Source organism: Mycteria americana, chromosome 3, assembly GCF_035582795.1.
Source record: "Mycteria americana isolate JAX WOST 10 ecotype Jacksonville Zoo and Gardens chromosome 3, USCA_MyAme_1.0, whole genome shotgun sequence".
NCBI lineage: Eukaryota > Metazoa > Chordata > Aves > Ciconiiformes > Ciconiidae > Mycteria > Mycteria americana.
The window spans coordinates 73647546-73670750 of record NC_134367.1 but is presented as its reverse complement, the minus strand read 5'-3'; the positions used below and the strand labels follow the sequence as shown (position 1 = coordinate 73670750).

The window sequence follows — 23205 nt, the reverse complement described above, 5'->3', positions numbered from 1 at the left end:
TGACAATCAATTAAAACAGACTTCTTGCCAGGATAGTAAAACTATCACTGTATGTTCAGCTGGAGTGGAAAGATCTTCCTGAAAAGTTTTCACGGAGTGTTCAAAGAGATCCAAAGGAAGGGAATTGGTATTCACCTCCCATCATCTCTCCCTACGCTCTTTTCTGCAATTTCCCCTTTGTTTCCGTTCTGCTTTTATGAAGATGTTGCTTTTAACCGAGTTGAAATTTTTATGCTTGTTTTTACTGAATTGCATCTTGTGTTTTCAGACCATTTCTTTAACTGATCAGTATCTTTCTGTGTTCACCCTGGAGTTTCAGCAGATGTCAAATCCCTTCATTTGGTATTGTTATCAAATTTAATACCAGTGCTCTTTAATGCATTTTTTCAAGTCATGAATGAGAATTTTGAGTGATAGGACCCAGAACAACACCCAGGGGAAGTTTGCTTGATTAAAAAAAAATCATTAAAAAGAAATAGGGCTGGAATAGGAGCTGGTTTAATTTGCTTGTCAGTTCTAAAGCAGCATGGCAGCACCTGGGTTGTTCCTGGCAGATGCCAGCCTAATCTGCTCTTGGCGATCTCCAGTGGTGGCCAGTCTGCATCCCCCTGACTTACTGCAACGTTTTTCTGTTTCCAGTTTAAGAGTGTTCGTTTTTGGCAGCTACTTTCAGAGCATTGTCTTTCAGCCGGATTTTCACTCATTCATTCTTTGTTAATTCTCAAATATAGTTGTTAATGCAGCCTGCCACAGGCAGTTTCCTAACTATGCTACCTGAAGGTCATTAAGTCTAGTTCATTTCCAAATGTCAGATGTTTCTAACTACTCTCTAACTTGCTAGTTTCTATGCTACATCGATCCTTTTTGTATTCAGCCATAGTAATTTGACACAGTTTCCACTATTCTTCTCATGTTAGCCAGTTAGGAAATGAAGTAGGAGACCAGTCTTTGTCTGTGTGATTTCAGCGAGTGGCAGTTTAGCTGTCGAACTGTGAGCTTTTCCCAGCCCTTAAAATTTGAACAGCTTCATTTGTAGTTGCCTAGCTTTAAGTATTGCTTGACCACACATTTTGGGAGGAGGATTTTTCCCAGGGACACCCCAAAAGGCACCAAGAAAGTACACAAGTACTGTGTGTATTAATAGAACTGACTCTGCATTTTTGTTAAGGTAAATCTTGTTAAGGAAATTAAGAAAAGAATACAAGTTATTACAAAATATCTGGCACACTTAGTGACAGAAGGTAGGATAAAAATCTTCTTTGAAAAAAAACCCCCAAAACCAAAACCACCCCATATTTAATCAGTGTCCACTTGCTATGTGATACCGGAGAGCAGAATTTGAGAACCAGCTGGAAAGTAGAGTGAAGATGAAGAACAGATTAATGGGGCTTTGAAGTGCATTTAGTAAAGAGCTGCCTGGCTGCAGAGATAGCTTGTAGTCTTTGTTTTCATAGCAAAACACATTCAAATAAAATTGAAATAGTTTGGCTTAATGGCACCTTATTTTTTTTGGTCAGTAGGTTTTCTCTGCACTCTATTGATAGAGAGCTGCATATCTGCTTTTCCTTTGACTGCAGGAAAATACCTGTTGGGGCTGGTTTTATTACTTGATTTGATTTTTTTTTTTGCCTCTCCTTGCCCCCAGTAGTAATAAAGCAGTTTATTGACAAAACAAACAATAAAATGAAACACCTGCCCGTACATTTTGAAATGTTTGTTACCTTTCTGTAGAAGTTGTGTTGAAGCAAGGCCTAACCACACAATTCGGAGAGGATCCGTGATTTTGGAGTAGCTTTGCCTTCTGGAGTCTCCTGTCCTTGCAGGAGGAGGGCCGTGCCTAGCGTGCACCTTCCCCTGTCCTGCCCACACCTCTCTGCTGCACGTGCCGAAACGAGGAGGTCAGCAGTCAGCCTCTCGCCAGGGGTAACTGGGCAGGCGGTGTGCCGCCGTTGGGTGCAGAAAGGATGACTGAACCTGCAAAGATCTCAGAGAAGGGTGAGGAGGATCTCAGAGGAGTAGAAAGGGGCTGAGACAGAATCACAGAATTGTATAGGTTGGAAAAGACCTTTAAGATCATCAAGTCCAACCATAAACCTAACACTACCAAGTCCACCACTATACCATGTCCCTAAGCACCTCATCCAAACGTCCTTTAAATACCTTCAGGGATGGCGACTCAACTACTTCACTGGGCAGCCTCTTCCAATGCTTGATAACCCTCTCAGTGAAGAAAAATTTCCTAATATCCAGTCTAAACCTCCCCTGGTGCAACTTGAGGCCATTTCCTCTTGTCCTGTCACTTGTTACCTGGGAGAAGAGACCGACCCCCACCTCGCTACAGCCTCCTTTCAGGTAGTTGTAGAGAGTGATAAGGTCTCCCCTCAGCCTCCTTTTCTCCAGGCTAAACAACACCAGTTCCCTCAGCCGCTCCTCATCAGACTTGTGCTCCAGACCCTTCACCAGCTTCGTTGCCCTTCTCTGGACACGCTCCAGCACCTCAATGTCTCTCTTGTAGTGGGGGGCCCAAAACTGAACACAGTATTCGAGGTGCGGCCTCACCAGTGCTGAGTGCAGGGGCACGATCACTTCCCTAGTCCTGCTGGCCACGCTATTTTTGATACAAGCCAGGATGCCATTGGCTTTCTTGGCCACCTGGGCACACTGCTGGCTCATATTCAGCCGGCTGTCAACCAGCACCCCCAGGTCCTTTTCTGCCAGGCAGCTTTCCAGCCACTCTTCCCCAAGCCTGTAGCGTTGCATGGAGACCTAGCAATGCAGAGGATAAGACTGCTGTTTGTAGGTATGTTGGGCTGGGGCTAGTATGTACTGGGCTATGAAGATTTTTGGGTGTTAAAGGCCAGTACAAGAAAAAAGTTGGTGTGAACTGGTCATGGAAGACTTCCAGAGTGGAGATTAGATGCAAGTGTGTAACAATTGGCGGTTAGGAAAAGTCTCCCAGCAAGAGTCTCGGAATAAAATATTCAACTGCTGGGTATGTATATAGGACAAATACACAATGTGGGTGCTCGTAGTAGGAAGCACTGTCCTGGTTTTGGTTGGGATAGAGTTAATTTTCTTTCTAGTAGCTGGTATAGTGCTGTGTTTTGGATTTAGTATGAGAATGATGTTGATAACACTCTGACATTTTAGTTGTTGCTAAGCAGTGCTTACACTAGTCAAGGACTTTTCAGCTTCCCATGCCCTGCCAGTTGCACAAGAAGCTGGGAGAGGCGGCACAGCCAAACGGGCCAAAGGGCTATTCCATACTATATGATGCCATGCTCGGTATATGAACTGGGGGGAGTTGGCTGGGGGGCAGCGGTCGCTGCTTGGGGACGGGCTGGGCGTTGGTTGGTGAGTGGTTGTATCACTTGGATTTTTTTCCTTGGTTTTTGTTCCTCTCCCTCTCTCACTGTTTTCCTTTTCATTACAATTTATTATTACTATTCTATTTTATTTCAATTATTAAACTGTTCTTATCTGAACCCACGAGTTTTCTTACTTTTGCTCTTCTGATTTTCTCCCCCATCCCAGCGGAGGGGGGGGGGAGTGAGCAGCTGTGTGGGGTTTGGTTGCCAACTGGGGCTAAACCATGACAGAAGATTATGAATTTTCTGATGTCAGACCACCTAGGTCTGTCTTTGTTAGTTTGTAAGATGGAAGGATTTTTCTCCTTATTTGAGAGTGGTTTTAGCCAAGAGTTTTCATTATCGAATATTCAGATTCAATATAATCTAGCCAACATTTCTAAACGTTCATTAAAATGGGTCTTTCATCTTGTAGAATTATAGGCTGGAAAGTCTGTCATTAGAGGGTAGAAGCAAAAGCAAAAAGCACGAGGAATATCACCAATAAACCCACTGTCTGCAATATTTCCATCATAGTGCTTGCTGTAGATCACATAATTTGGATAGATGGGGTCATATCAGAACTTTGATTTTTTTTTTTTTTATTTGAACTAAACCACTGAAAGATTTGAGTTTCTTATTTATGAATTATACATTTCAGTATGTTTGAATGTAACAAATACAGTTAATGTGGACATTTTTCCGAAGAAACTGATCTATGGAACAAGTTAACACTCTGGTCTTGAGTATGTTAAAAGGCAAGCATATAAATATAAACACTAATAGATTTGGACAAACTGATAAGTATACAGAAAGTCAGTATTCTTTAATATTTGTTTTCATAAAGGTATTTTTCTTCATTTAGAATCTTTTTCTGATATATATTCTGCATTGGTTTAGAACCTACCGTTATCCATACCCTTCATATCTGTATTCCAGTGGTACTTTCATATATGTTACATATGCAGAATTACCAGTAAGTTTTCAAATCTGTACTTACATGTGCCAGTTTCTCTTCTAATTGTGTTAGAAGGTTAAAACTGGTAGGTAAACAAATCTGAATTATATCTTAATGAAGTTTCCAGGGTTCAGTTGACTGGGTGATAAAGCCAAATAGGTATTTTTATCATGTTCCAGCTCTTTGCTTCATTGCATGCAGTGATGTAGAGTGAATTAAATGTATGGGGTTGTGGTTGGGGTTTTTTTGTATTTATGATTTAAAAAATGAGGAATAACCAAAATGTTTTGAAAGGCAAGAAAGGAAGCAGAAAAGTCCTTTTCAGAGTGGTTTTTTTTTAAGAATAAATGCTTACTCTACATTTTTTTCACAGTCAGAATGAAAATTTTGACAGGATGTTAGTCTTGCACAGAGGAAACCAGTTGTAGGTACAGAGCCTTTTACATATGATGGAAGAAAACGCAGTTAATCACTTTGTATTCCAGTGCAGACTAGTCAGTGGGGTTTTGCTATGTTAATCTCTTCTGCACACCCCTGAAAAAGTTCCCTGTTAAAGCTAGTGTGGCTCTGCTGACCTCAGCAGTAGCAGGGTTTTCTTTTTGGTTGGATTTGAGCTAGACAACATCATTCTGCTAAGCTGCTGGTTTTCAAGTTGTAGTCCCTAGCCCCCTTCCTGCCTTTGAACCACAAAGGGCTCCATGACATGATGACTAAGAACATCTTATTATTTCAGATGTGCAAAAACCTATGAAATTTCTAAGGATGTCCACTGCTCCACTGGGAGAAAAAAAAAATAAAGAAGGGGGAAAAAAAAAGAAAAGACACACACCTATAAAATGCAGGAGGCTGAGAATAAACTGCAGAAACCGTCCCCAGTCTACTCTTTCCGGCAGTCCTGTCTGGCCTGGGTACGTGCTGCTAGCCACAGGCATCCTGTTCAAGTTAACACTCCTACTGGTGGACCCTCCCCAGTGTTTTCTGTAGCAGGAAATTTTTCTTCATGGAAAGAAAAGAGCGAGGAAATTGCATAGAGTAAAATGATAACTGGCACTGGGGAGCCATGAACTGATTTTGATTGTGGATGGCTTTCCAGTTTCTTGCTTAAATAATTTTTTGTCTGGAAGCAGAGCAGAACTGATCCTCTTCTGATTACTCACTGGCACTTTCGTTTATTTTTAAGGTGTAGTTCTTAATGATTGGGAGTGCTTGGTGGGGGAGTTGTTCTTCAAAGCCTTGATTTCCAGACCAGAAGACTCATCAGACAACTATTAAACTGTTCCATTCCTTTAGACGTCAGATGATCTAAGGGATGGTATGCCAGTAAAGGTTGTATTGGCGCCTGGAATTTTGAGATGGTGACCAAGTGAAGAGAACAAAGCAGGATTTTCACAAGACACATTAGATTTGGCAGTAGCTGGATCCCAGCTCCCTTAGACTGCTGCTTGTGATTCCCACCAAGGGAAAACGCTGCTCCAGGAAAATAGTCTAAACTCCACATTTTCCATGTTGGCTTTCTCCCTTCATCTCTACTCAATTCTTTCCGCATGATATCTAAATTGTTCAAATGGAGTGATCTTGTTTCAGTTGCTATCAAAGGGTCTTCAGTTCGTACATAAGTCCATTTACCACCTCTTCCCATACTCCCAGGTCATTTTTTGGAAAAGTTTTTTCCAGGATTGCAGTTATTCTTGTTTTCTGTGGTTCTGAACTGGACACTAATATTTGTCCTTAATCCTGGTGACTGACCATCTTTCTCTGTAAAAACTTGGCTTGCTTCAAGCAAAACCCCCACACTTCAGTGATTCCAAGAAAAAAGGAACATAACTACAAGGTTTCCCCAAAGATTTTGCATACAGCTGATTCACTTAACCTCAAAGATAATAAATTATGGAGAAATTTGGACTGCTTCCGTGTATTCACCATGTCCTGTAATAAAGCCAAATTCTTTTTTTTTTTTTTTTTTTTCTTTCTGACAGAGACTGGAGGAGAATGTGTTCAGTCAGCTCAAGTGTGCTGTTGAGCATGTTTGTGGAATGCATAATACCACTGTTTTGAGACTTGATTATTCTGTCTGACTTGTTTCTAATGCCTTAGACTTTCACGCTGTTACAGGAAGGCAGAGTATATTATAAGGCAGAAAATTTCATTTTACAGAATAAATACTCCTCTCCAGGGGGAAAAAAAATTAAAAATCTAGAAGTATCTTGTCAGGCAACAGACAAGAGCAATGATGCCTTTAGTAAAGCTTTATTAAAGGACTTTAGAGAAGTAATCCTAATATTTTAATGACATAGGTTGCTTTGGGGCAATAGACTAGATTCTTAATGAGGAAAGATGACCTCCTCTTCTATCACTTTATCATTTCCCCCACAGAAAGACTCTTCTCTTCTTGTGGCACTTAGTGATGTAAAACACATGCTGTCTGTGCCACAGCATATAAAAGCTGCATAATAATGTTCTCCATCTTGGATAAGCTTGTTGTGTTGATGCAGTTACAGTAAACAGTCGAGCTTATGAACAGTGGTTTCAGTGTTTATGGTATTCATTCCTAAGTCCCTGATTTCTACTGTGCAACTCTCCCTTTTGTACTAGTTGTCATCTCTTAGTAGACAATAGTTCATAGGTTGGCTTGACCTTGGTATTTCTCCATTGTTGCAATATTTATAATGCTGAATTTTTCTTTTGTTTTTAAACTAACCTAGCCTGATATGTATTCTCTGAAAAGTGGCCCTACGAGTAAAAGCGGCATCCTGTCTTAAGTTCATAAAGTTTGTAAATATCCAGCTCAGGTGTCATGCTTGATACACTTTTCATGGCCTCTTCTTGTGTTAGAAAGTCATCATCTTTCCTGCAGGTTTTCTGCAGAAATATTCTGGCCTAGGTGCACATTTTTCAGGATATTTCTGCGTGCATTAAGGCTCCTATAGTGTGCCCCCTGTTTGCAAGCAGAATGGAAGCAAGCCCAATTCTCGGATACGATCATCAGTGAGAGCATGTGCAGGGCTTCGCGGGGTTAAGGAACTGGCCGGCGTACCCCAGAGCCTGCCTGCTCTATTCCATCGCAGCTGGATTTGTTGAGTTATTTTGGTGGTTTTTACTTAGGGTATGGTATGACTCATACAGCAAAAGGTTTCGCTTTTATTACTGAAAACAAATACTCATTTTAAACTTGAACCTAAAAGAATTCAGCCTATTGAATTGATGTGGCATGCTGTGGATGCTGAGATCGGCTCTGGTTCATATGCCTGAGGAGCAGAACCAGGAGATCGGGCAGGGGAAGGGAATGAGCTCAGCACATGGCGTTTGGGGCAGCGTAAGGGAGTGGGGAATGTCTGCAGCTTTCCTTCCTCCGCTCTTCATTTGTAAGCTATTCTGACTAGGTTTCAAATCAGTACTCTTAATTTCCTTGATCACTTGTGCCTGTCTGGCAATTAGTTTCTGTCACCATTAGCTGCTTCTGGATTTGAGCAAGCAACTGCCATGAAAAAGACCTTTATAAAATGGGCCAAAATTGTACTGTTGTCTTTTAAGTGGATACAGTAGTAACTAGACTATGCTGTAAATAACCCAAAAAATCAACAAACAAAGAAACCCCCAAAAACAAACAAAGAAAAAAACCCAAAACCAAACAAACCAACCCAAAAAAACATTTTGAGAGCAGAAATCACGCCTACAGGATGCATGTTCAAAGCCAGGAATTTTGATGTAATTTTAATCATTAACAAATTACAAAGGAAGGAAAATGCAGCATGCATACTAAGAACATAGATTACTGATACAGAAAGGTGAAATTGGTTCTTATTGGCTCCTTAATTTTAAAGAATATATCAAAAAGGTTTCTGTAATATAGCTCAGGCACTCTTGACTCCGCGCTATAAGATATTATATAAACTATGACTGTAATGATCCGGTTTCTCAAGAGAAGGTGGTAATTCAAATCCTTCTCTACAGCAAGATGGACTGTGATAGGTGATTGCTAAAGATATAGTTAATATATATGTAGTTAATATTCCTTTTTATTTGGGTGACCATAAACTGCCTGTGTTTTGGGGAGATGAGAAATATATACGACTATTAATCTATCCTTCTTAAGACCAATTATAAAACTCAAAGTTTTGTACTCTTTTTAACATATTAGTGGTTTTCATATAATGTTTATGGCATTTCTAATATGTTAACTTGTTTAGACAACAAAAATGCTTTTTAGCAAACCACTTATTTTAGCATGGATCAAAATGAAACAATTTTCCTCACACAATGACAAAACCATAAGAGTTATTTTTTATCAACAATAGTGGCAGTCTTTCAGCTTAATTAATTACGAAGAGGAGAAAGTTGCTATGAACTACTAGTAACAGCCTGATCCTACTGGAAGGTTAAATCTTGAATGAGCATGAAAGGAGAGGCACTAACAGAGCTTTGCTTGCTCCCCTCCCAGGTGTAACTTCGGATTTTCCTGAAATGTTTCTTCTCAAGTCCATCTCACTGTGTATGGAGTAGCTGCTGTACTGGAAAGCCATGCACAACTCTGTCAGCAGTCTGGGAACTAAATTACTTCCCTGGCAATTAGAATTGTATCAGAGGAATGGATAATAGAAATTATCCTGAATATAGAGAATTAGCCATATTATCTATGGCATTAAAATAATCACCCGGGTTGTTTGAATGATGAGTGCTTGTGTCAAATGTATAGACAGATGAGTTTCTGGTATGCTTCAGAAGATGATCCATGATTTCAGATGACCATTGAAAAGTTACTGTTCAGGCTTTTGTAGTTGTGCAAACTCTTGCAAGATCAAGGTACATATATCTGTAAAAAAAAGAGTTAGGAGTATTTTGACTTACCTTTAGATCAGTTGGAAGCTTTTTGACTCAAGTTTTCATAACTTCATAACCTATGCTAGAAAAGCATAGAAAAAACAGAAAGCAAAATACTTACGCAAAGTAATTCTGACTTTTTATTGTACATGGAAATTCATCACACTCACTCACACACAAAATTCTCCTTCTTGCCTCCTGGATCCAGAAATGTCTTTGTTTTTATGGCACTTCGAAAAACAATGTGACTCTGGCCTTTTGGCCAGATTGACAAGAGAAAAGCTCTTTGCTGCCAAATTATATTTTACTCCCACTAGCCTGCATTGTCCCAGAGGCAGCATCTGCTGCCCATTCAACACCCCGGGAACGGAGATGCTCATGAGTGGGACATGCTTTTTACAGTCCTCCTCCATGTGACGTTTGGATATCTAGTAGGCACTTGTAAAAATGATTCTCATACTCTGTACTGATGTAAGCTTAGAGCAGAGGTTTTTTTGCTGTCTTTGGTAGGAGGATGACTGAGAGGCGAGGCATGTGTGGCCCGAGGGGAACTTCTAGACTTGCTGCAAGGTTTCATCTTCCACTGGGACATGTTGGGAAAGCTCCAGATTAATCCTTCAGGAGAAGGGTTCAGGAAGAACAGTTGCAGTGAAGACAGCCTATGGGTGTGTGTGGGAGGGTGTCTTTTATGTATCAGTGTGTTTGTAAGTAATGGGTAAAAAGTCTGAAATTGTTGCCTTTTTTATTGTAGCTAACTAAGAAGGGAGCACTTAAAAAATTTTAGAAGCTTTTTGTTTTCTGAAGCTTTTCATCTGAATTAAAAGGCAGGTGTTTGAAAGGGCAGGTGTAATTACATCAGAATACAACTCCCGTTCAATCGATACTGTTCGGGAACAAAAAAGTAGCTTGGAGGTTGGGAAAATTCCATGTTAGAAGAGAGAAAAGTGAATGCTTGTCAGCTCCGTCAGACCAAAATCTGATGAAGGCCTTTAGTGCTTTATTATTTAAGAAATCTTTTTGAGGTTAATTATGCTCACTTGCTTAAAATGTACGAGGATGCAGCTGATGGTTTTTGTCATAGAAATAATTGAATGCCGTGATTTTTTAATTAAAGCTGCTTGTGGCCCATTTTGGTTTTTGCTAAAATGACAATGTGCATCTAATCTTTTATCACAAATGTAGCCAAAACGAATTAGTTTTGTTTTTCTCTTGTTAATCAAAAATTAAAGCAGAGGGTATTTATTTTCCTTGAATTATTTGACACCACAGAACCAGTGGGATAGATGCACTCGTTCCATGAATTGGCAAATTTTGAACTTGCATTGGATGACTTTTGTTTATCTCCATCCTTCTTTTTGTAGGAAATTCCACTTATTTGGATGACCACGGACCACCCCCTCAAAAGGTGAGCTGCTGTTATTTTGCATTTGCTTTCTTCTTGCTTTTTTGGTTTTGGTTTTTAACTAATTGTATGTTTACTTGTGTGCAAAGCAACTCTGCTGAGTTTACATCAATAGCACTTGGCCTTTCTGCCTTTCCCCACCCCCCAGCGTTTTCAGGCATTTGTAAGTAACTTGGGTTAAATCTTTGTGTGATTAAACTAATGGAATTTTTGTCATTGAGTCAAGGGAAGGCAGGATTTTAGTGACGTTTTGTCTGTCAGCACATTCATGCAAAAACAAGACATTGCAGTTGGAATTAATAAGGCAAGTGAAGATGGCCTTTTTTGCTGGCAGCAGTTCCTAGAACATGGGCTCTGCTGCAGGTGCAATGCTTTCAATCAAAGCATTAGGCTATATTTAATGAATGTGCATAATGAGCCCTTTTATAGGGATAGGGTGCACTGTTCCTGTCACGTATGACTGTGCCGCATTGACTTTTCCCTCACCATCATCATGGCACCTCATAATGTTTCAGGTGAGGACCAGCATCATGATGGTTTCTTCAAGAGGAAAAAGTGGAAGCAGGCATTTAGGGTCTCTTGTTTTGTTTTCTTTTGTTTTACCCTATGTTGGTTTATTCTCTAAAACACGATTTGGTACTATCTTGTGTCTGTCTTTCCAGACAGGAAGACTATTATAACTCCTTCTGTATAGTAGCTATTTAAAAAAAAAAAAAGACAACAGTTCTCTCGCCACGTTCTAATTTCTCCAGACTCACTTTATTTCTGCAGCTACAGTGTAGTATCTTCTTGAGGTGTTTGGGTAGAACTAACTGTGATTTTGAAGTCTTTATGCTCTGCAGTTGCAACACTTGAAGGTGCACTTTTTCTGAAAGATTCCTTTCCAAATTATGCAGAATTCTCACTGTTACTTGTAAAACACCAAAGCAGAAAGGGGGGTGGTGATACTGTGATTATGTATATAACAATAATTACCATAGGCTAATTTATATAATATAGCCTATGGCTTTCTTTAATATAAAACTTTTCAAGTGGTATTGTTTTAATGGAATTTAGATGCCTGAATACTTTTGTAAGCCCTCTTGGTATTTAAGTAGAAATTTTACCTGTTTTAAGAACTCCCCATGAAAGGGTGAGATCAGTGGTCACTTCTAGCCAAAAAGTGGAGTCTGCTGATGAAAGGGTTGTTTTTTCCTCAGCAGTGCAGGATTCCCACCAGGCGGATGTGGGTGAGCTAGAGCAGTTACCTGAAAGCGTGTCTGTCTTCTGGTTTAGTTTTCAGACAGATTATTTTGCTGATGTGATATTCATGATACCATGAATGCTAGTGCAGCAGGTGAGAGTGAGTAGTTACAGATGGGGTGGAGGTGAAGAGCCACTATCTCTGATGGTAGTCCTCACTCATCGCTGTTCAAACTGAGCATGAAATCACATCCTGAGCCCACCAGGCCTTGAGTTTAAATGCACAACCACATGTGTGCATCAGTGTGGTGAAACAGTTGGCTTTTGGTCAGCGGAAGGAGAGTAATGTGCAAAGCGATTTGACTTAGCTTAGTTATCAGTGGAAGCAAGCTACAGTCATCTGGGTTTCTTCACCTTTTTGCTGCGAACTCTGTGTGCACATGGGATCTGTAATTTTCAGGTGATATGTGGAAATCTGTTACACTCTTAAAGTTCAGGCAGCTCACTTAGAGGGATGATGTACATCTGATTTTCTTCCTCTCAACACAAATTACTCACTTTTTCTGCTTGCACAGTTACAGAAATAAATGGATGTAGACAGAATTGACAAAATCAACCTGTTAAGTTCATCATAACTGAGATGGGATGGGGCAGAATCTAAGGCTTAACAAATGTTTCACACTTAAAATTTATTTAGTACCCTCTTGTGCTCTTGAAAGATATTTTTTTGGTTTTGGTACCATCTGCTTCTCTTGCCCAGAAGTACAGCAGCTTGCATGGAGTAAAGCATTATGTTTGTCAGGTCTCCACAGTGAACACTCAGCTCAGAAGAGTAAAGCAATGCTTATTCCAGGCCTGCATTTTTCATGCTTGCATTAGCATTCAGAAATGCCTAGCTGTGTCAGTAAGGAAAGGGCTGTAATCTAGATAAGAGTTTTTAACCTTGAAAACTTTATTCAGATTTTGGTCCTTTTACTTCCGGAATTTTTCATTACCAATTAATGGTGCTGTGGGTGGGAACTATACTCCAATGGGCAGTAGCAGTTGGAAAGATTTATCCAACCCAGACACTTTCCTGTTTACATTATGAAAATCTCTTTTGCCTATCTAAACATGTAATTTTGGCCTGTGTTCACACAGCTTAATCCAGCTGCAGCTCAGCTATCTGTAGAAAGGCCAGCTGATTAGATACCTACATGATTGATTGCTTGTATAGGTACTCTTTGATTAGCTACTTACAGCCAGTAGAGTTTTTACAGCCAGTCTGTAATTATCCTCACTCCCAAAAGCTTCGTGAATAGCTCAGTGGAGTAACAGGCTATAGCCTTGTATAAGTTACAGGTATTTTGCTTTTTGAAGTACTTGCCTATGTTTAGAAACATTGATAAAAGATGGATGCACACATTTTGATCATCCCTTGGACAACATATGGGCAAGCCTGCTTGTTCTTGGGTGGATTTTTTTGTTATGTTTTTCATTCTTCTAATTAAAACATGGGCAGGGATTGGTAAAAAGGCAGATAATTCCTGGTATTTGCTTAGGGTCGTGTTTTGCACGAAGATGCTCTGCTTTGTATATCTCACGCATTGCGTTATTGGCTAAGTGCAATTATTTACCCTCCTACAGCTTCAGCTTTGAACTGTGAGCTCTGCCTGTGTGAGTGAAACTAAGTTCACTGTAATTGTCGTTATCTTTTAGGTAGCCTCTATTCATATGACTAGATAACTGTCTACATTTAAACTAATAGATGGTTAAGGTCAATGAGTGGTTTAATTTGACATGTAAAAAGGTGTCAGAAGAAATTAATCCTGAATCCAACATTTAAAATATTTCATTACAGGTAGTATTTTCATTTGTGATCCTCACAAAGCACAGATGTCCTGATGCACCTTTCTTTAGTAGCACGTGTAATACACAGATGAAAAAGCCCTCGATTTGTTTCTTTCAATCCTGGCAGACACTTACCCTGGAAAGCATACCTTTGCCATGCTGCATTCAACTGTGGTCAGTCCTGTGTGGCACTATTATGTGAAGCTCTCCAGCGTTTTCCTAATGCCGGCTATATTCATCAGAGGGAATTACAGCATGCCCTGAATGAAATGAAAACATGAGAGGGGGATTTGGTAGGTTTAGGAAGTAAGTTCTAGAGCCAAAAGGATTCTAATTTTATGTGTCTGTTTAAAAATGCTTAAAAACTAGAAACTGAGATAATGAACAACAATCCATTCCCTGGGGTTGAAATGACTGATAGCTAATATTAGCGGTATGCAGTTAGTTGTAGTGGAAGGCCACCAACAGTTGAGATGCACTGGACTGTAGCTGTTTTGAGAGTACATTCCACTGTTTTGTTGGAAAACGTATTAGTTTTGGCTTTTTGTCATGGCTAGGTGCCAAAACTTTGGGGTTTTTAAATGCTATGTGGTTTTTTTTCCCAGTGGAAGAACTGAAAATAGCACTTGTTCTCTGAATAAGGACTAGCATCATCACATTTCAGCAGATCAGGGTACTGGGCTGTTTTTTCAAATAAAGGTGGCAGCAGCAATTTTCTCAGTGCAAGTAGAGATGGAAAGCTTTGCTCACTGCTGTACATGAATGTTGCTGGTGTGGTTCTGGTTCTCCCTTTAAGGCCAGTTGAGCCAGCTTCTCGAGTCTTCCCCCAGTAAAGGTTTACTTGACTGTTAAAGATTAGCAGTGGTTACCCTTGCCAGTGGTATGAAGCTTACCATGCCAGTAGTATGAAGGTAATGTGTCTGGCATAGCCCGCTCTTCTTTGGTCCTTAGGCACCAAAGACTTGACCAGAGATTGACTAATCCTAGATTTTCACGAGTTCTAAGAGATCTGTGTGTGCTTCTCTGCAGGTAGATGCAATCTCCAGTAACCCTAGCACACCTCTAGTCTTGCTGGTGTTAGTATGTGACAGATAAAAAGGGAATATAGCTGAGCCAAGTGTAACAACATCCTGCTCTGTCAGTAAAATTAACTCTTCAAGTTAAAGCACTTGAATTTCCTGGTTCAAATCTCTATCTCACTACCTCCTGGGTTTTTTTATAGGCATCTGAAAATATCAGTTCTAAGGTTTTTGCAAAATGATCGGGTTTTTTATCGTTTCTCTGTAGATTGGAGTCTAAGTGATGCCTATAGATGATGATAGCCTGTTTTTAAAAAACACCTGTGAAATGGATGTTCATTAGTGACTCATGGTGTTTAGTTGATATATTTCATGTCTGAGCATTTCAGCGAATAAAACAGGTGTATCTTGTTCCAGTATTTGGGCTAGCTATTTCCTTAGCAAAACTTCCTAACCTTTTTTCCCCCATCCAAGGTAGTGAAGCTGACCTTTGAGGACAAATGATGCAGTCTTTATCAAACCTACTGCTGTTATAGATTGAAAACTTTTCCCTTGAGAACTTAGCACAAGCATCAGGATATGTCCCTCTTTTGGTGCAGCTGATACATGTGTGTAAAGGAGCTGTGCACGTATGCTGACAGATAAATTACATTCAAGTGGTCTATTCTCCTTTTCTGGACGGTTTTCCCATGGGATGCCTGTCATGGACCCAATGTCTTTTGGTAGCTGTTTAGGTGTCAGCAAAACCCTATGCTTAGCACGTGCGTGACAGTGCTTCAAAGCTTTAAGTGAATACAAAAATGGATGTGGGTCAGGATGAGGTCAAAATGAAAAGAAATAAAATGCATACACAAAACAAGTTAGATCTGATTTTATTGGTTTGAAGCTGGAAAGTGGATAAATACCCTTTTCACCATTCTTTCAGTTCTTACCTAGTACTTATGTGATAATTGTTCATGCTTTCCTTATGGATCAAGACTATGGGAAAAGATAGCAGAATCCTTGAGTGGCCTTTGGTATGTACTGTACCCAGCCCTTGTCACCCTCCATTGTCAAGTAGATTTTTTTATTTGACTTTAAATCTTACTAAAAGTTGATGTCAGCATTGCCCCCATTACACTGAGTTTTTATGTTATCAGGTTTGTGTCAGCTTTATTTTTTTCCAATTCTTTTGATAACAGTACTAAGATAACAGCCAAGAGTTGTGCATTTTTCTTTTAGTTTTGATTTATATTTTTTTAGTGGATACTTCCTGTTTCATTTGAACTTGTGTTGTAGTCCTAGCTGTCTTTTTTGAGAATGAAGGGGTAAAACCACAGTGGTCTACAGTCTTAAGTGATTGATTTGTTAGGGATGAAGTGCTTGATTAAAAAAAAAAAAAAAAAACAAAACAAAAAAAACAAAAAAAAAAACCACAACCAAGCAAGATTTGTTTCCTTTTAGGTACATGTTTATTGGGGATTTTAAGAGCACGAATAGTAGGGTATGTGTTTTTGATAGAGTTGAAATTCTCTGTTTAGCTGTTCTAAAACAAATGGTGAATAATCTTTGAAGCAATCCATCCAGGGCAGGGTGGGAGGAGATTTCAGTCATTAAAAAAAAGGCCTACCCTGCTCGTAAAATGAGGAGTTGTTTATGAGATGATCATGCAGCGTGAAAGTTTTCAGCTAGCAAAAATCATCAGAATTTAGAAATACTAAAATAGAGTAAGTAACTTCCTGTGTTTACCAGATTCAATAACTGGCTGATAAAATCAAAATATTAAAAGAGAATTCAGTAAGTGCCTGAACCACAAAGATCCCCTTTATAGTTTGAAGTACTGTTTTACTGTATAACTGAGCTTTTGAGCCTAGTACGGTCAATAAAATACTGCGATTTTAAAAAACATAAAATATTTCTCCACTTCGCTCAGTTGGTTAAAGGTGGTGTAAAATAATTGTAGAAATATTGGGAATAATTATTTCATGTTCTTTTTAAATTGTGTTCTTCCTTATAAATGACAGTATCTCAAGGGAAGAAAAATCTGATTTTTTCCAGATGATTACCGTGTTGTCCGTTATTTATAATCAGTTGGAATCCTGCTGAAGCTACAGGTGGTGAATGATATAGGACACTAGTATTACAGAGATATTGCCAAAAGCTAGAATTGAGCCTGTACTATTAAGTGTGAATTGGGTTATAAAAATATTTGAATAGTACTGGAGTACTAATTTCTGTTTTGTTTTGTTCATATTAATGTATTGTTCAAGAATCTTCAGGACCAGAAATTATTTTATTATGTTATTTACCAAAATAGAGACAATGATTACTTTTTCTTTAATGCTTCTTCAGTTTATGGTATATCAGAAAGGTGTTACAGAATCACAGAATCATATAGGTTGGAAAAGACCTTTAAGATCATCAAGTCCAACCGTAAACCTAACGCTACCAAGTCCACCACTACACCATGTCCCTAAGCACCGCATCTACATGTCTTTTAAATACCTCCAGGGTTGGTGACTCAACCACTTCCCTGGGCAGCCTGTTCCAGTGCTGGACAGCTCTTTCAGTGAAGTAAAATTTCCTAATATCCAATCTAAACCTCCCCTGGTGCAACTTGAGGCCATTTCCTCTCATCCTATCACTTGTTACCTGGGAGAAGAGACCGACCCCCACCTCTCTACAACCTTCTTTCAGGTAGGTGTTGATATGGGGAGGCTGACTGATAGCAAATGGACAGTACAAAGAGACTTGGGAAATTAAAGCCAGATTTCCTGTCACAAGAAGATAAATCCGTGAGGGATACTGTGCATGCTGACATCCTGCAGAAGTTTCAACAGTAGTGAATTGGCTTTTTACTAAACCTGACATTTTCAGCCTCGCAATTTTGAAAGACTTTGAGAGACAGCAGGGATGCAGGTTTTGTGAACGACAGTAGTCTGTAGTTTTCATCCATCTAATTTCAAAGGTGCTTGAAAAATATTTCATCTTTTGGTTTGTACTTTACTTGTCAGGCTGTGTGCATAGTTAAAGGTGAGTTTTGCTTGCCTCTGGCATTAACACAGCAGCCTACTCACTGTTAGACAAAATAGAAACATTCTGATATCGCCAATTTTGCAACCTGTAGGTTTTGTTCTATTTCACATACCATAGCTAAAAAACTACCCAAGGCTTTAGCATCCCCACTTCTGAAGCTAGTAGAGCTCTGTGTTTTCACTGAAGTTTAGGTTGTAGTCCATTCTGAGTTGATTTTTGTTCACCTGCAAAGCATCCATGCAGATTATTTCACAGCATATGAATATCTCTTACAGATTACAGTTTTAAATTTCCAGCTGTCCAATATATTCCCCTCTTCTTCCCCTTCTTTCCATCACAGGAAGGTATTCATAAACTAACATAGCATAGGAGGAGGTCATAACCACTCAATCATATCCACTTCATCATAGCCACCTTCATTATCTTTTTATTAGGAAGCGCTGGATTATAATACTGAAGTCCAATTACAGGTGGGTCTGGATGACCTAAACCTTCAGTGGAAAAACAAAAATCTGCCGTTCTGGATAGGGGTAGCATGACAGGTTATCTTTTGAAAGTGACAAACTAATTTGGTTGATGTTGCTAAGCCTTGTGACTCAGTTGAGTATGACTCAGTTGAGTAACACTCATGATTTTACCACGAGTCTTATATTTCTTGATGTTCTTAAATCATGAACTGTGAAAGAATCTCAGCTGATCTGAAAAAAAAAAAAGGGTTTTTTCTAGCTATGATGCTTGAAGAAAAAAACTTGAAAACCTGGATCTTGGGATGCTGTGGAGGCTTGCAAAACTGGAAAAAAAACCCAACCAACCAACCAAAAAAAAAAAGGAATCCTAGTATTATTTTGAAAGCGTCATGATTTTTGAAGACAAGCTGGTAGGTCCTGGCAGTTTTCTACTTGGGCTTTACAAAACTATGAAGTGTAGTTCAGGCAGCAGTAAATAGTGGTGAAGTACTCTAATAAGGGCCATGGGCTTTAATCAAAAATGAGATTGTGAACTTGCCTATGAGTGGTCAACAGTAGAGTCAAAACAGTAGAGGCAAAGAGGACAGGGTGTCTTGACTGGGCTGAAGGGGGAAGCTCTCTCCATTGAAATGGAAAGGAGTCCTGCCTTGGTCAGCAGGAATGAGGTTTGGTTTGCCTGAGCAAGCCCAATTAATCATTTCAGATTGCAGAAGGTTGAAATGGGAGCACTTGGTGCTGGGCCTCATCCATTTTTGCCTCCAGCATGGGTGTCTCCAACACCACAGGATCCGCTTGTGACTCTGACGTGGACCATGGTCAGTCGGGGAAGGTATTCTGGGCCTTTGAGTCATTTTAGATGACACTGGGATTTCTGTTGTGTTCTGGCTCTGCTGGAAGAGTTGGCCAGCAGCATGTTGTCCTTTCTATAGCTGCTTCTTGGTGTTGCTCCTTCTAGGTGGTGACACATTGTCATGAATTAGATTTGAATCTGCTACCTGCAGAAGCTGTGATGGAAATTCAGTCCCTTTGAGTTCCACTGAGCATGCCGAGCAAGAGCACCTCGGAGCCAGCTCATCAGTAACAAGCGTGTGGGTTAGTCCAGCAGAACTGGCCTGTTTTACAAATTAAAATCCAGTTATGGCTATAAACAACCTTTATTTCATACTGCAATTGACTTATAAAGTGCCTGCGCAAAGTGCAGTGGAAAAGACGAGCTTGCTGGAGACATTAAAATAAAATGTGAAACTACTGAAGGGGGCCTAAAGTAAAGGGCAGGAGGGCAAACTGAAACACAGTATGACAAATCCTTGGCAATGGTGAAACCATGAGTTCTTGCACTAGCTGCAGCCTAATAGATAGTCAACCACAATAGGTACAAAAGGGTTAAACCTTAATGTGAAGAAAGACAAGTGCATACAGAGGAATAAATTATTTAGTCTGCCACTCACCACATTCAAATCCAATATTATTGGCTCCCGGGGTGAATTCGTGAATATTGCATTGGAAAAATAGAAACTACTGTAAGGTAGTTATGTTACTTAAGGGAACACCAGTGCCGTGATGTATTATAAAAAGTTTTAAAACCAGGCTTAGCTACTTAATATCTCTCATTTTGTAAGTATCCAATATAAACATATGGGCTGGATGTGATAGGATTTTCTACTTAAACAGAGAATAACTGTGCCAGTGTTTTCTGAGTACATCACAGTTTACAAAACCCTGGGCTCAGGAGTCAAAACAGCAGTTTTAAACCTTACAGTTCCAAGAGACATATACATATAATGTGAAGCTGCTCTGGAGTTAAAATCTGGCTTGCACAAATTCTGCAGCTTAACAGTTTTTTGATATTACATGGAAAAGCTTCCCGTGGAAAACTGGGTAGTTAAAGTGACACCAAAATTCTTAACCTACCTGAATTCATGCTAGTTCCCTCAATGAATACCAGCATCAGTGAACCATGTCCTGATATCATTTATTTCCTTTCTCTTGTTATGAGATAGGTGCATACTAGTAAGACAACTTCCACAATGTGGTGAGCTTATAAGAGATGAAAATACGGCTTTTCACAAGAAAACTAATGAGGGTCTTGTTCTTTTTCTGTTGTAATTTGCATACACTCATGTAGGGTAAAGAAGAAAAAGAGTGATGGCTTTATGTTCTGCACCCCTCTCTACACCAGCAACAGTCCCATATGCTTTGATTCTTCTAAATGCCATCCTGAGATCTATTAAAAAGGGATGTCTGCAAGGTATGAAGGATAACTGTTCAGTTCTCTGTAGGGTGACAAGATGCAGCACTGTATCTTATTTTGGTCCCAGAAGAGGTGAACAAGTTGCAAACTGCAGAGGAAAGCAAGAAGAATAAAGAGGAGGTTGCAAAGCATGCTATGTTAAGAAAGGGCAAAAGGAAAAGATTCGGTTAATCTAGCAGGTGTTGGTTGTACCCCCACCCCGAGCAATTATCTGTTTGGTAGGGTGATTCTCTCTCACCTGCTTCATCCCTGAGAGGAGCTGGAGCTGCCATCGCTTGTGTACAGCAGCTTGCAGAAGTAGAGGTTTTGCTCAGCTGCAAGCTGCTGTTGTAGGAAGGTAAATCAGGTGTAAGGTATAAAAGGAGCAAAACGAAATGTGTTGACAAGATGCAGCCAAAACTTTGAAAACTTGATCTTTGACCTTTTCTTTGTAATTTTCCCAGGTTGCATTGGTACTAGCATAGTTTCAATTTGCTGTATGTATAGCCATAGTATCTTGTAATAGGACCTGATCGGAGACTTAACAGGGAGACTTTACTATGCTTAGGAGTGAACTCTTTCTAGATTTGTAAGGATGCACTAATTCTTCACAGAAAAATTGTTGGAAGTTTTGTTACTGGCTATACAGATCTGTTTTGTAGGACACATCACGAACCATTAGCTTTGGCGGACACTTCATAGTAATGCTTTTCTTTAGTCTTAATAAGTTTGAGGACTATGTCTACAACCAGTCTCCTTTTGCTGCTTGGGCTCCATGCTTATGTTTTCAATTTATTTTGGTACTTAGGGATGTTGAATCATTAGAGAACACATTTTAACTTATTCTTCCAAATATGTCAGCTGCCAAACAGATGAAATGCATTGTTTGGGGCAGGGCGGGGGGGAAGTAATTCCTCTTTCAATTAAATTAGTTGCTTGATGACAATGCAGCAGCATAATCTTCTCTATCTTCTTCTGCCATATTTTCAGTGCTCCACTGCAGCTATATGGCTTTCAAACTTTGAAAGCAAACAAAGTTCACCCTTGCCTTTCTTGTGATTTCTAGTGTATTTTCAGTGACCCACAGAGAAGATCATGCTGTCTGGTCTGCATTAGAGTTGGTTACTTCCAAAAGCTTGTCTTTGTCCAGTGTCATTGCACTTTACAGGTGGATCTTGACATGATTGGATCTGTGTGGTTTAGCTGGGGAAGAAGGAGGCTAACTAGTAATTTATTTTGTTTTCTCTCTTTTTCATCTTTCAGTCATGTTTTCTGCTGACATATCTTTGTGTTAGCAATTCTTCACTGCAATTGCTTTAAAAGTGAGTAAGAATAAGTTGATATTTGTTTGGAATGAGATTTTGTGCAGCAATTCCTGAAGTTAGGTTTGGAATATGTTATCTCTTAGTGGCCTTAGAGTTTGTCCTTAAGTAGGCCATGGCAGGCTTGTGACAAATCTCAATTAAAAAGAGGCATCCGATGGATCTAAGAAGATCTCAAAGCTGGTGACTGAATTATCTGATCTGTCTTCATGAAACCCACAGTGTGAGAACGGGTATTCTCTGGAAATGGTAGAAGATGAGCTAAAAATGAAATGCATGGTGGGTAACAAAATTCTGGAATTTGTTGGTATAGCAGGTCATGTAAGAAACTCTTCAGGCAACAGGCAAGGATGTGCCTTCTAACATCCCATATGCAATCTTTGGGGGCACTGGAGGAGGAGGAGAGATACTGGAGAGGGATGGACTGCTGACAGCACTCAGGTTTGCAGGTGCCTAACGAGCATCTTCCACCACTCATGAGCCAAATGGGCCATTGCTTTGACCCAGTAAACCGTTTTATAAATTCTTATAATTCTCTCTCAGTTGGACAGGAAAAAAAATGGGGAGGTTACACTGGGAAGATGTGATGCTATATAGAGATGTGTGACGTCAGTAAATGTTTTACTGCTTTCATGGTCTTAGCAGTTTTGTCTGTGTTGGTTGGCCTCATTCACTTGATAAAGACAGAGCACTCTCTGACCACAGGTTGGTTAGTGTCTGCTCAGAAAGCAGAAGCCAGTTCTGGCACCCACTTCTGGTCCCTCTCATGAGTAAGGACAGGGGTCACTTACTTGCAGAAGTTTGCTTTTTGGGAACACGTATCTCTGACATGAGTTATTTGTCTGGGCAAATTGTACCTGGGCTGGGAAATTTTTGGCAGATGCGCAAAATTATACTGTATTTGGCTCAGTAAAAGTGGAATGATTTAGTCCTTTGCATGGACCCCTAAATTGTTGACACCACAAGTAATTATCCAGCATATTTTTTTTTAAATAGTGCAAAGGTTTACCTGGAAACAAAGCCATCACTGAAGATGGAAGCCTGGGCTTTTGTCAGGCTATCTGAGAAATGGTTCCCCTCCTGAGACTGGCAGACCTACCCTGCAGAGCTGCTTGACAGTCATTGTCCGTAATGCAAATTCATTTTGGGATAAACTTGCTTTTTCTTCTCAATTTCATTCGCAATGGTTCTTGACATCATCTTTAACTGTGGAACAAAAGAAAAAAAACTCAGTTTGAACTGACAAGTAAATTGTTATATAACTTTCCGAACTCTTGGAGAGAGCTGTTGTAATTATATTGTGGGTTTTACTTTTTTATAGCTGTAAGTACTAATTCATATAACTCCAAAGTGAATTACATGTTTGAATTGTTTATATTACCTCTGGGCTTTGATGCAGTGCTCAATAAAGTCACTCTGTAATTATTTTGAAGTTGTGTATATTGTTACGTGAATATCATGTTGCCAGAGCATCACCTCAGCAGTTAGTCAGTCTACATTGTAAAATAAAATGTAATCCAATTAGCGTTTTGTAAACCTCCAACTGCTGTTTTCCATCTTGTTTCTGCTAATACAATAGGAGCCTTCTTTTCAAGTGCCTCCTCTGCCACCATCT

At 39.6% G+C, this 23205-nt stretch overlaps 1 protein-coding gene across 10 annotated transcripts in view; it reads left to right on the top strand.

Annotated features, from left to right (window-relative positions):
- The window catches only part of UST (uronyl 2-sulfotransferase), a 172857-nt gene that overhangs the window by 55274 nt on the left and 94378 nt on the right, over positions 1-23205 (top strand). For all 10 annotated transcript variants that reach the window (XR_012775298.1, XR_012775299.1, XM_075499028.1 and 7 more), the window contains exon 2: positions 10485-10528. Coding sequence is in view for 8 of the 10 variants with exons in the window: in XM_075499028.1 (XP_075355143.1) it covers positions 10485-10528 (44 nt within the window). In the remaining 2 variants the exon portion in view is untranslated. The remainder of the gene's footprint in view (positions 1-10484; positions 10529-23205) is intronic.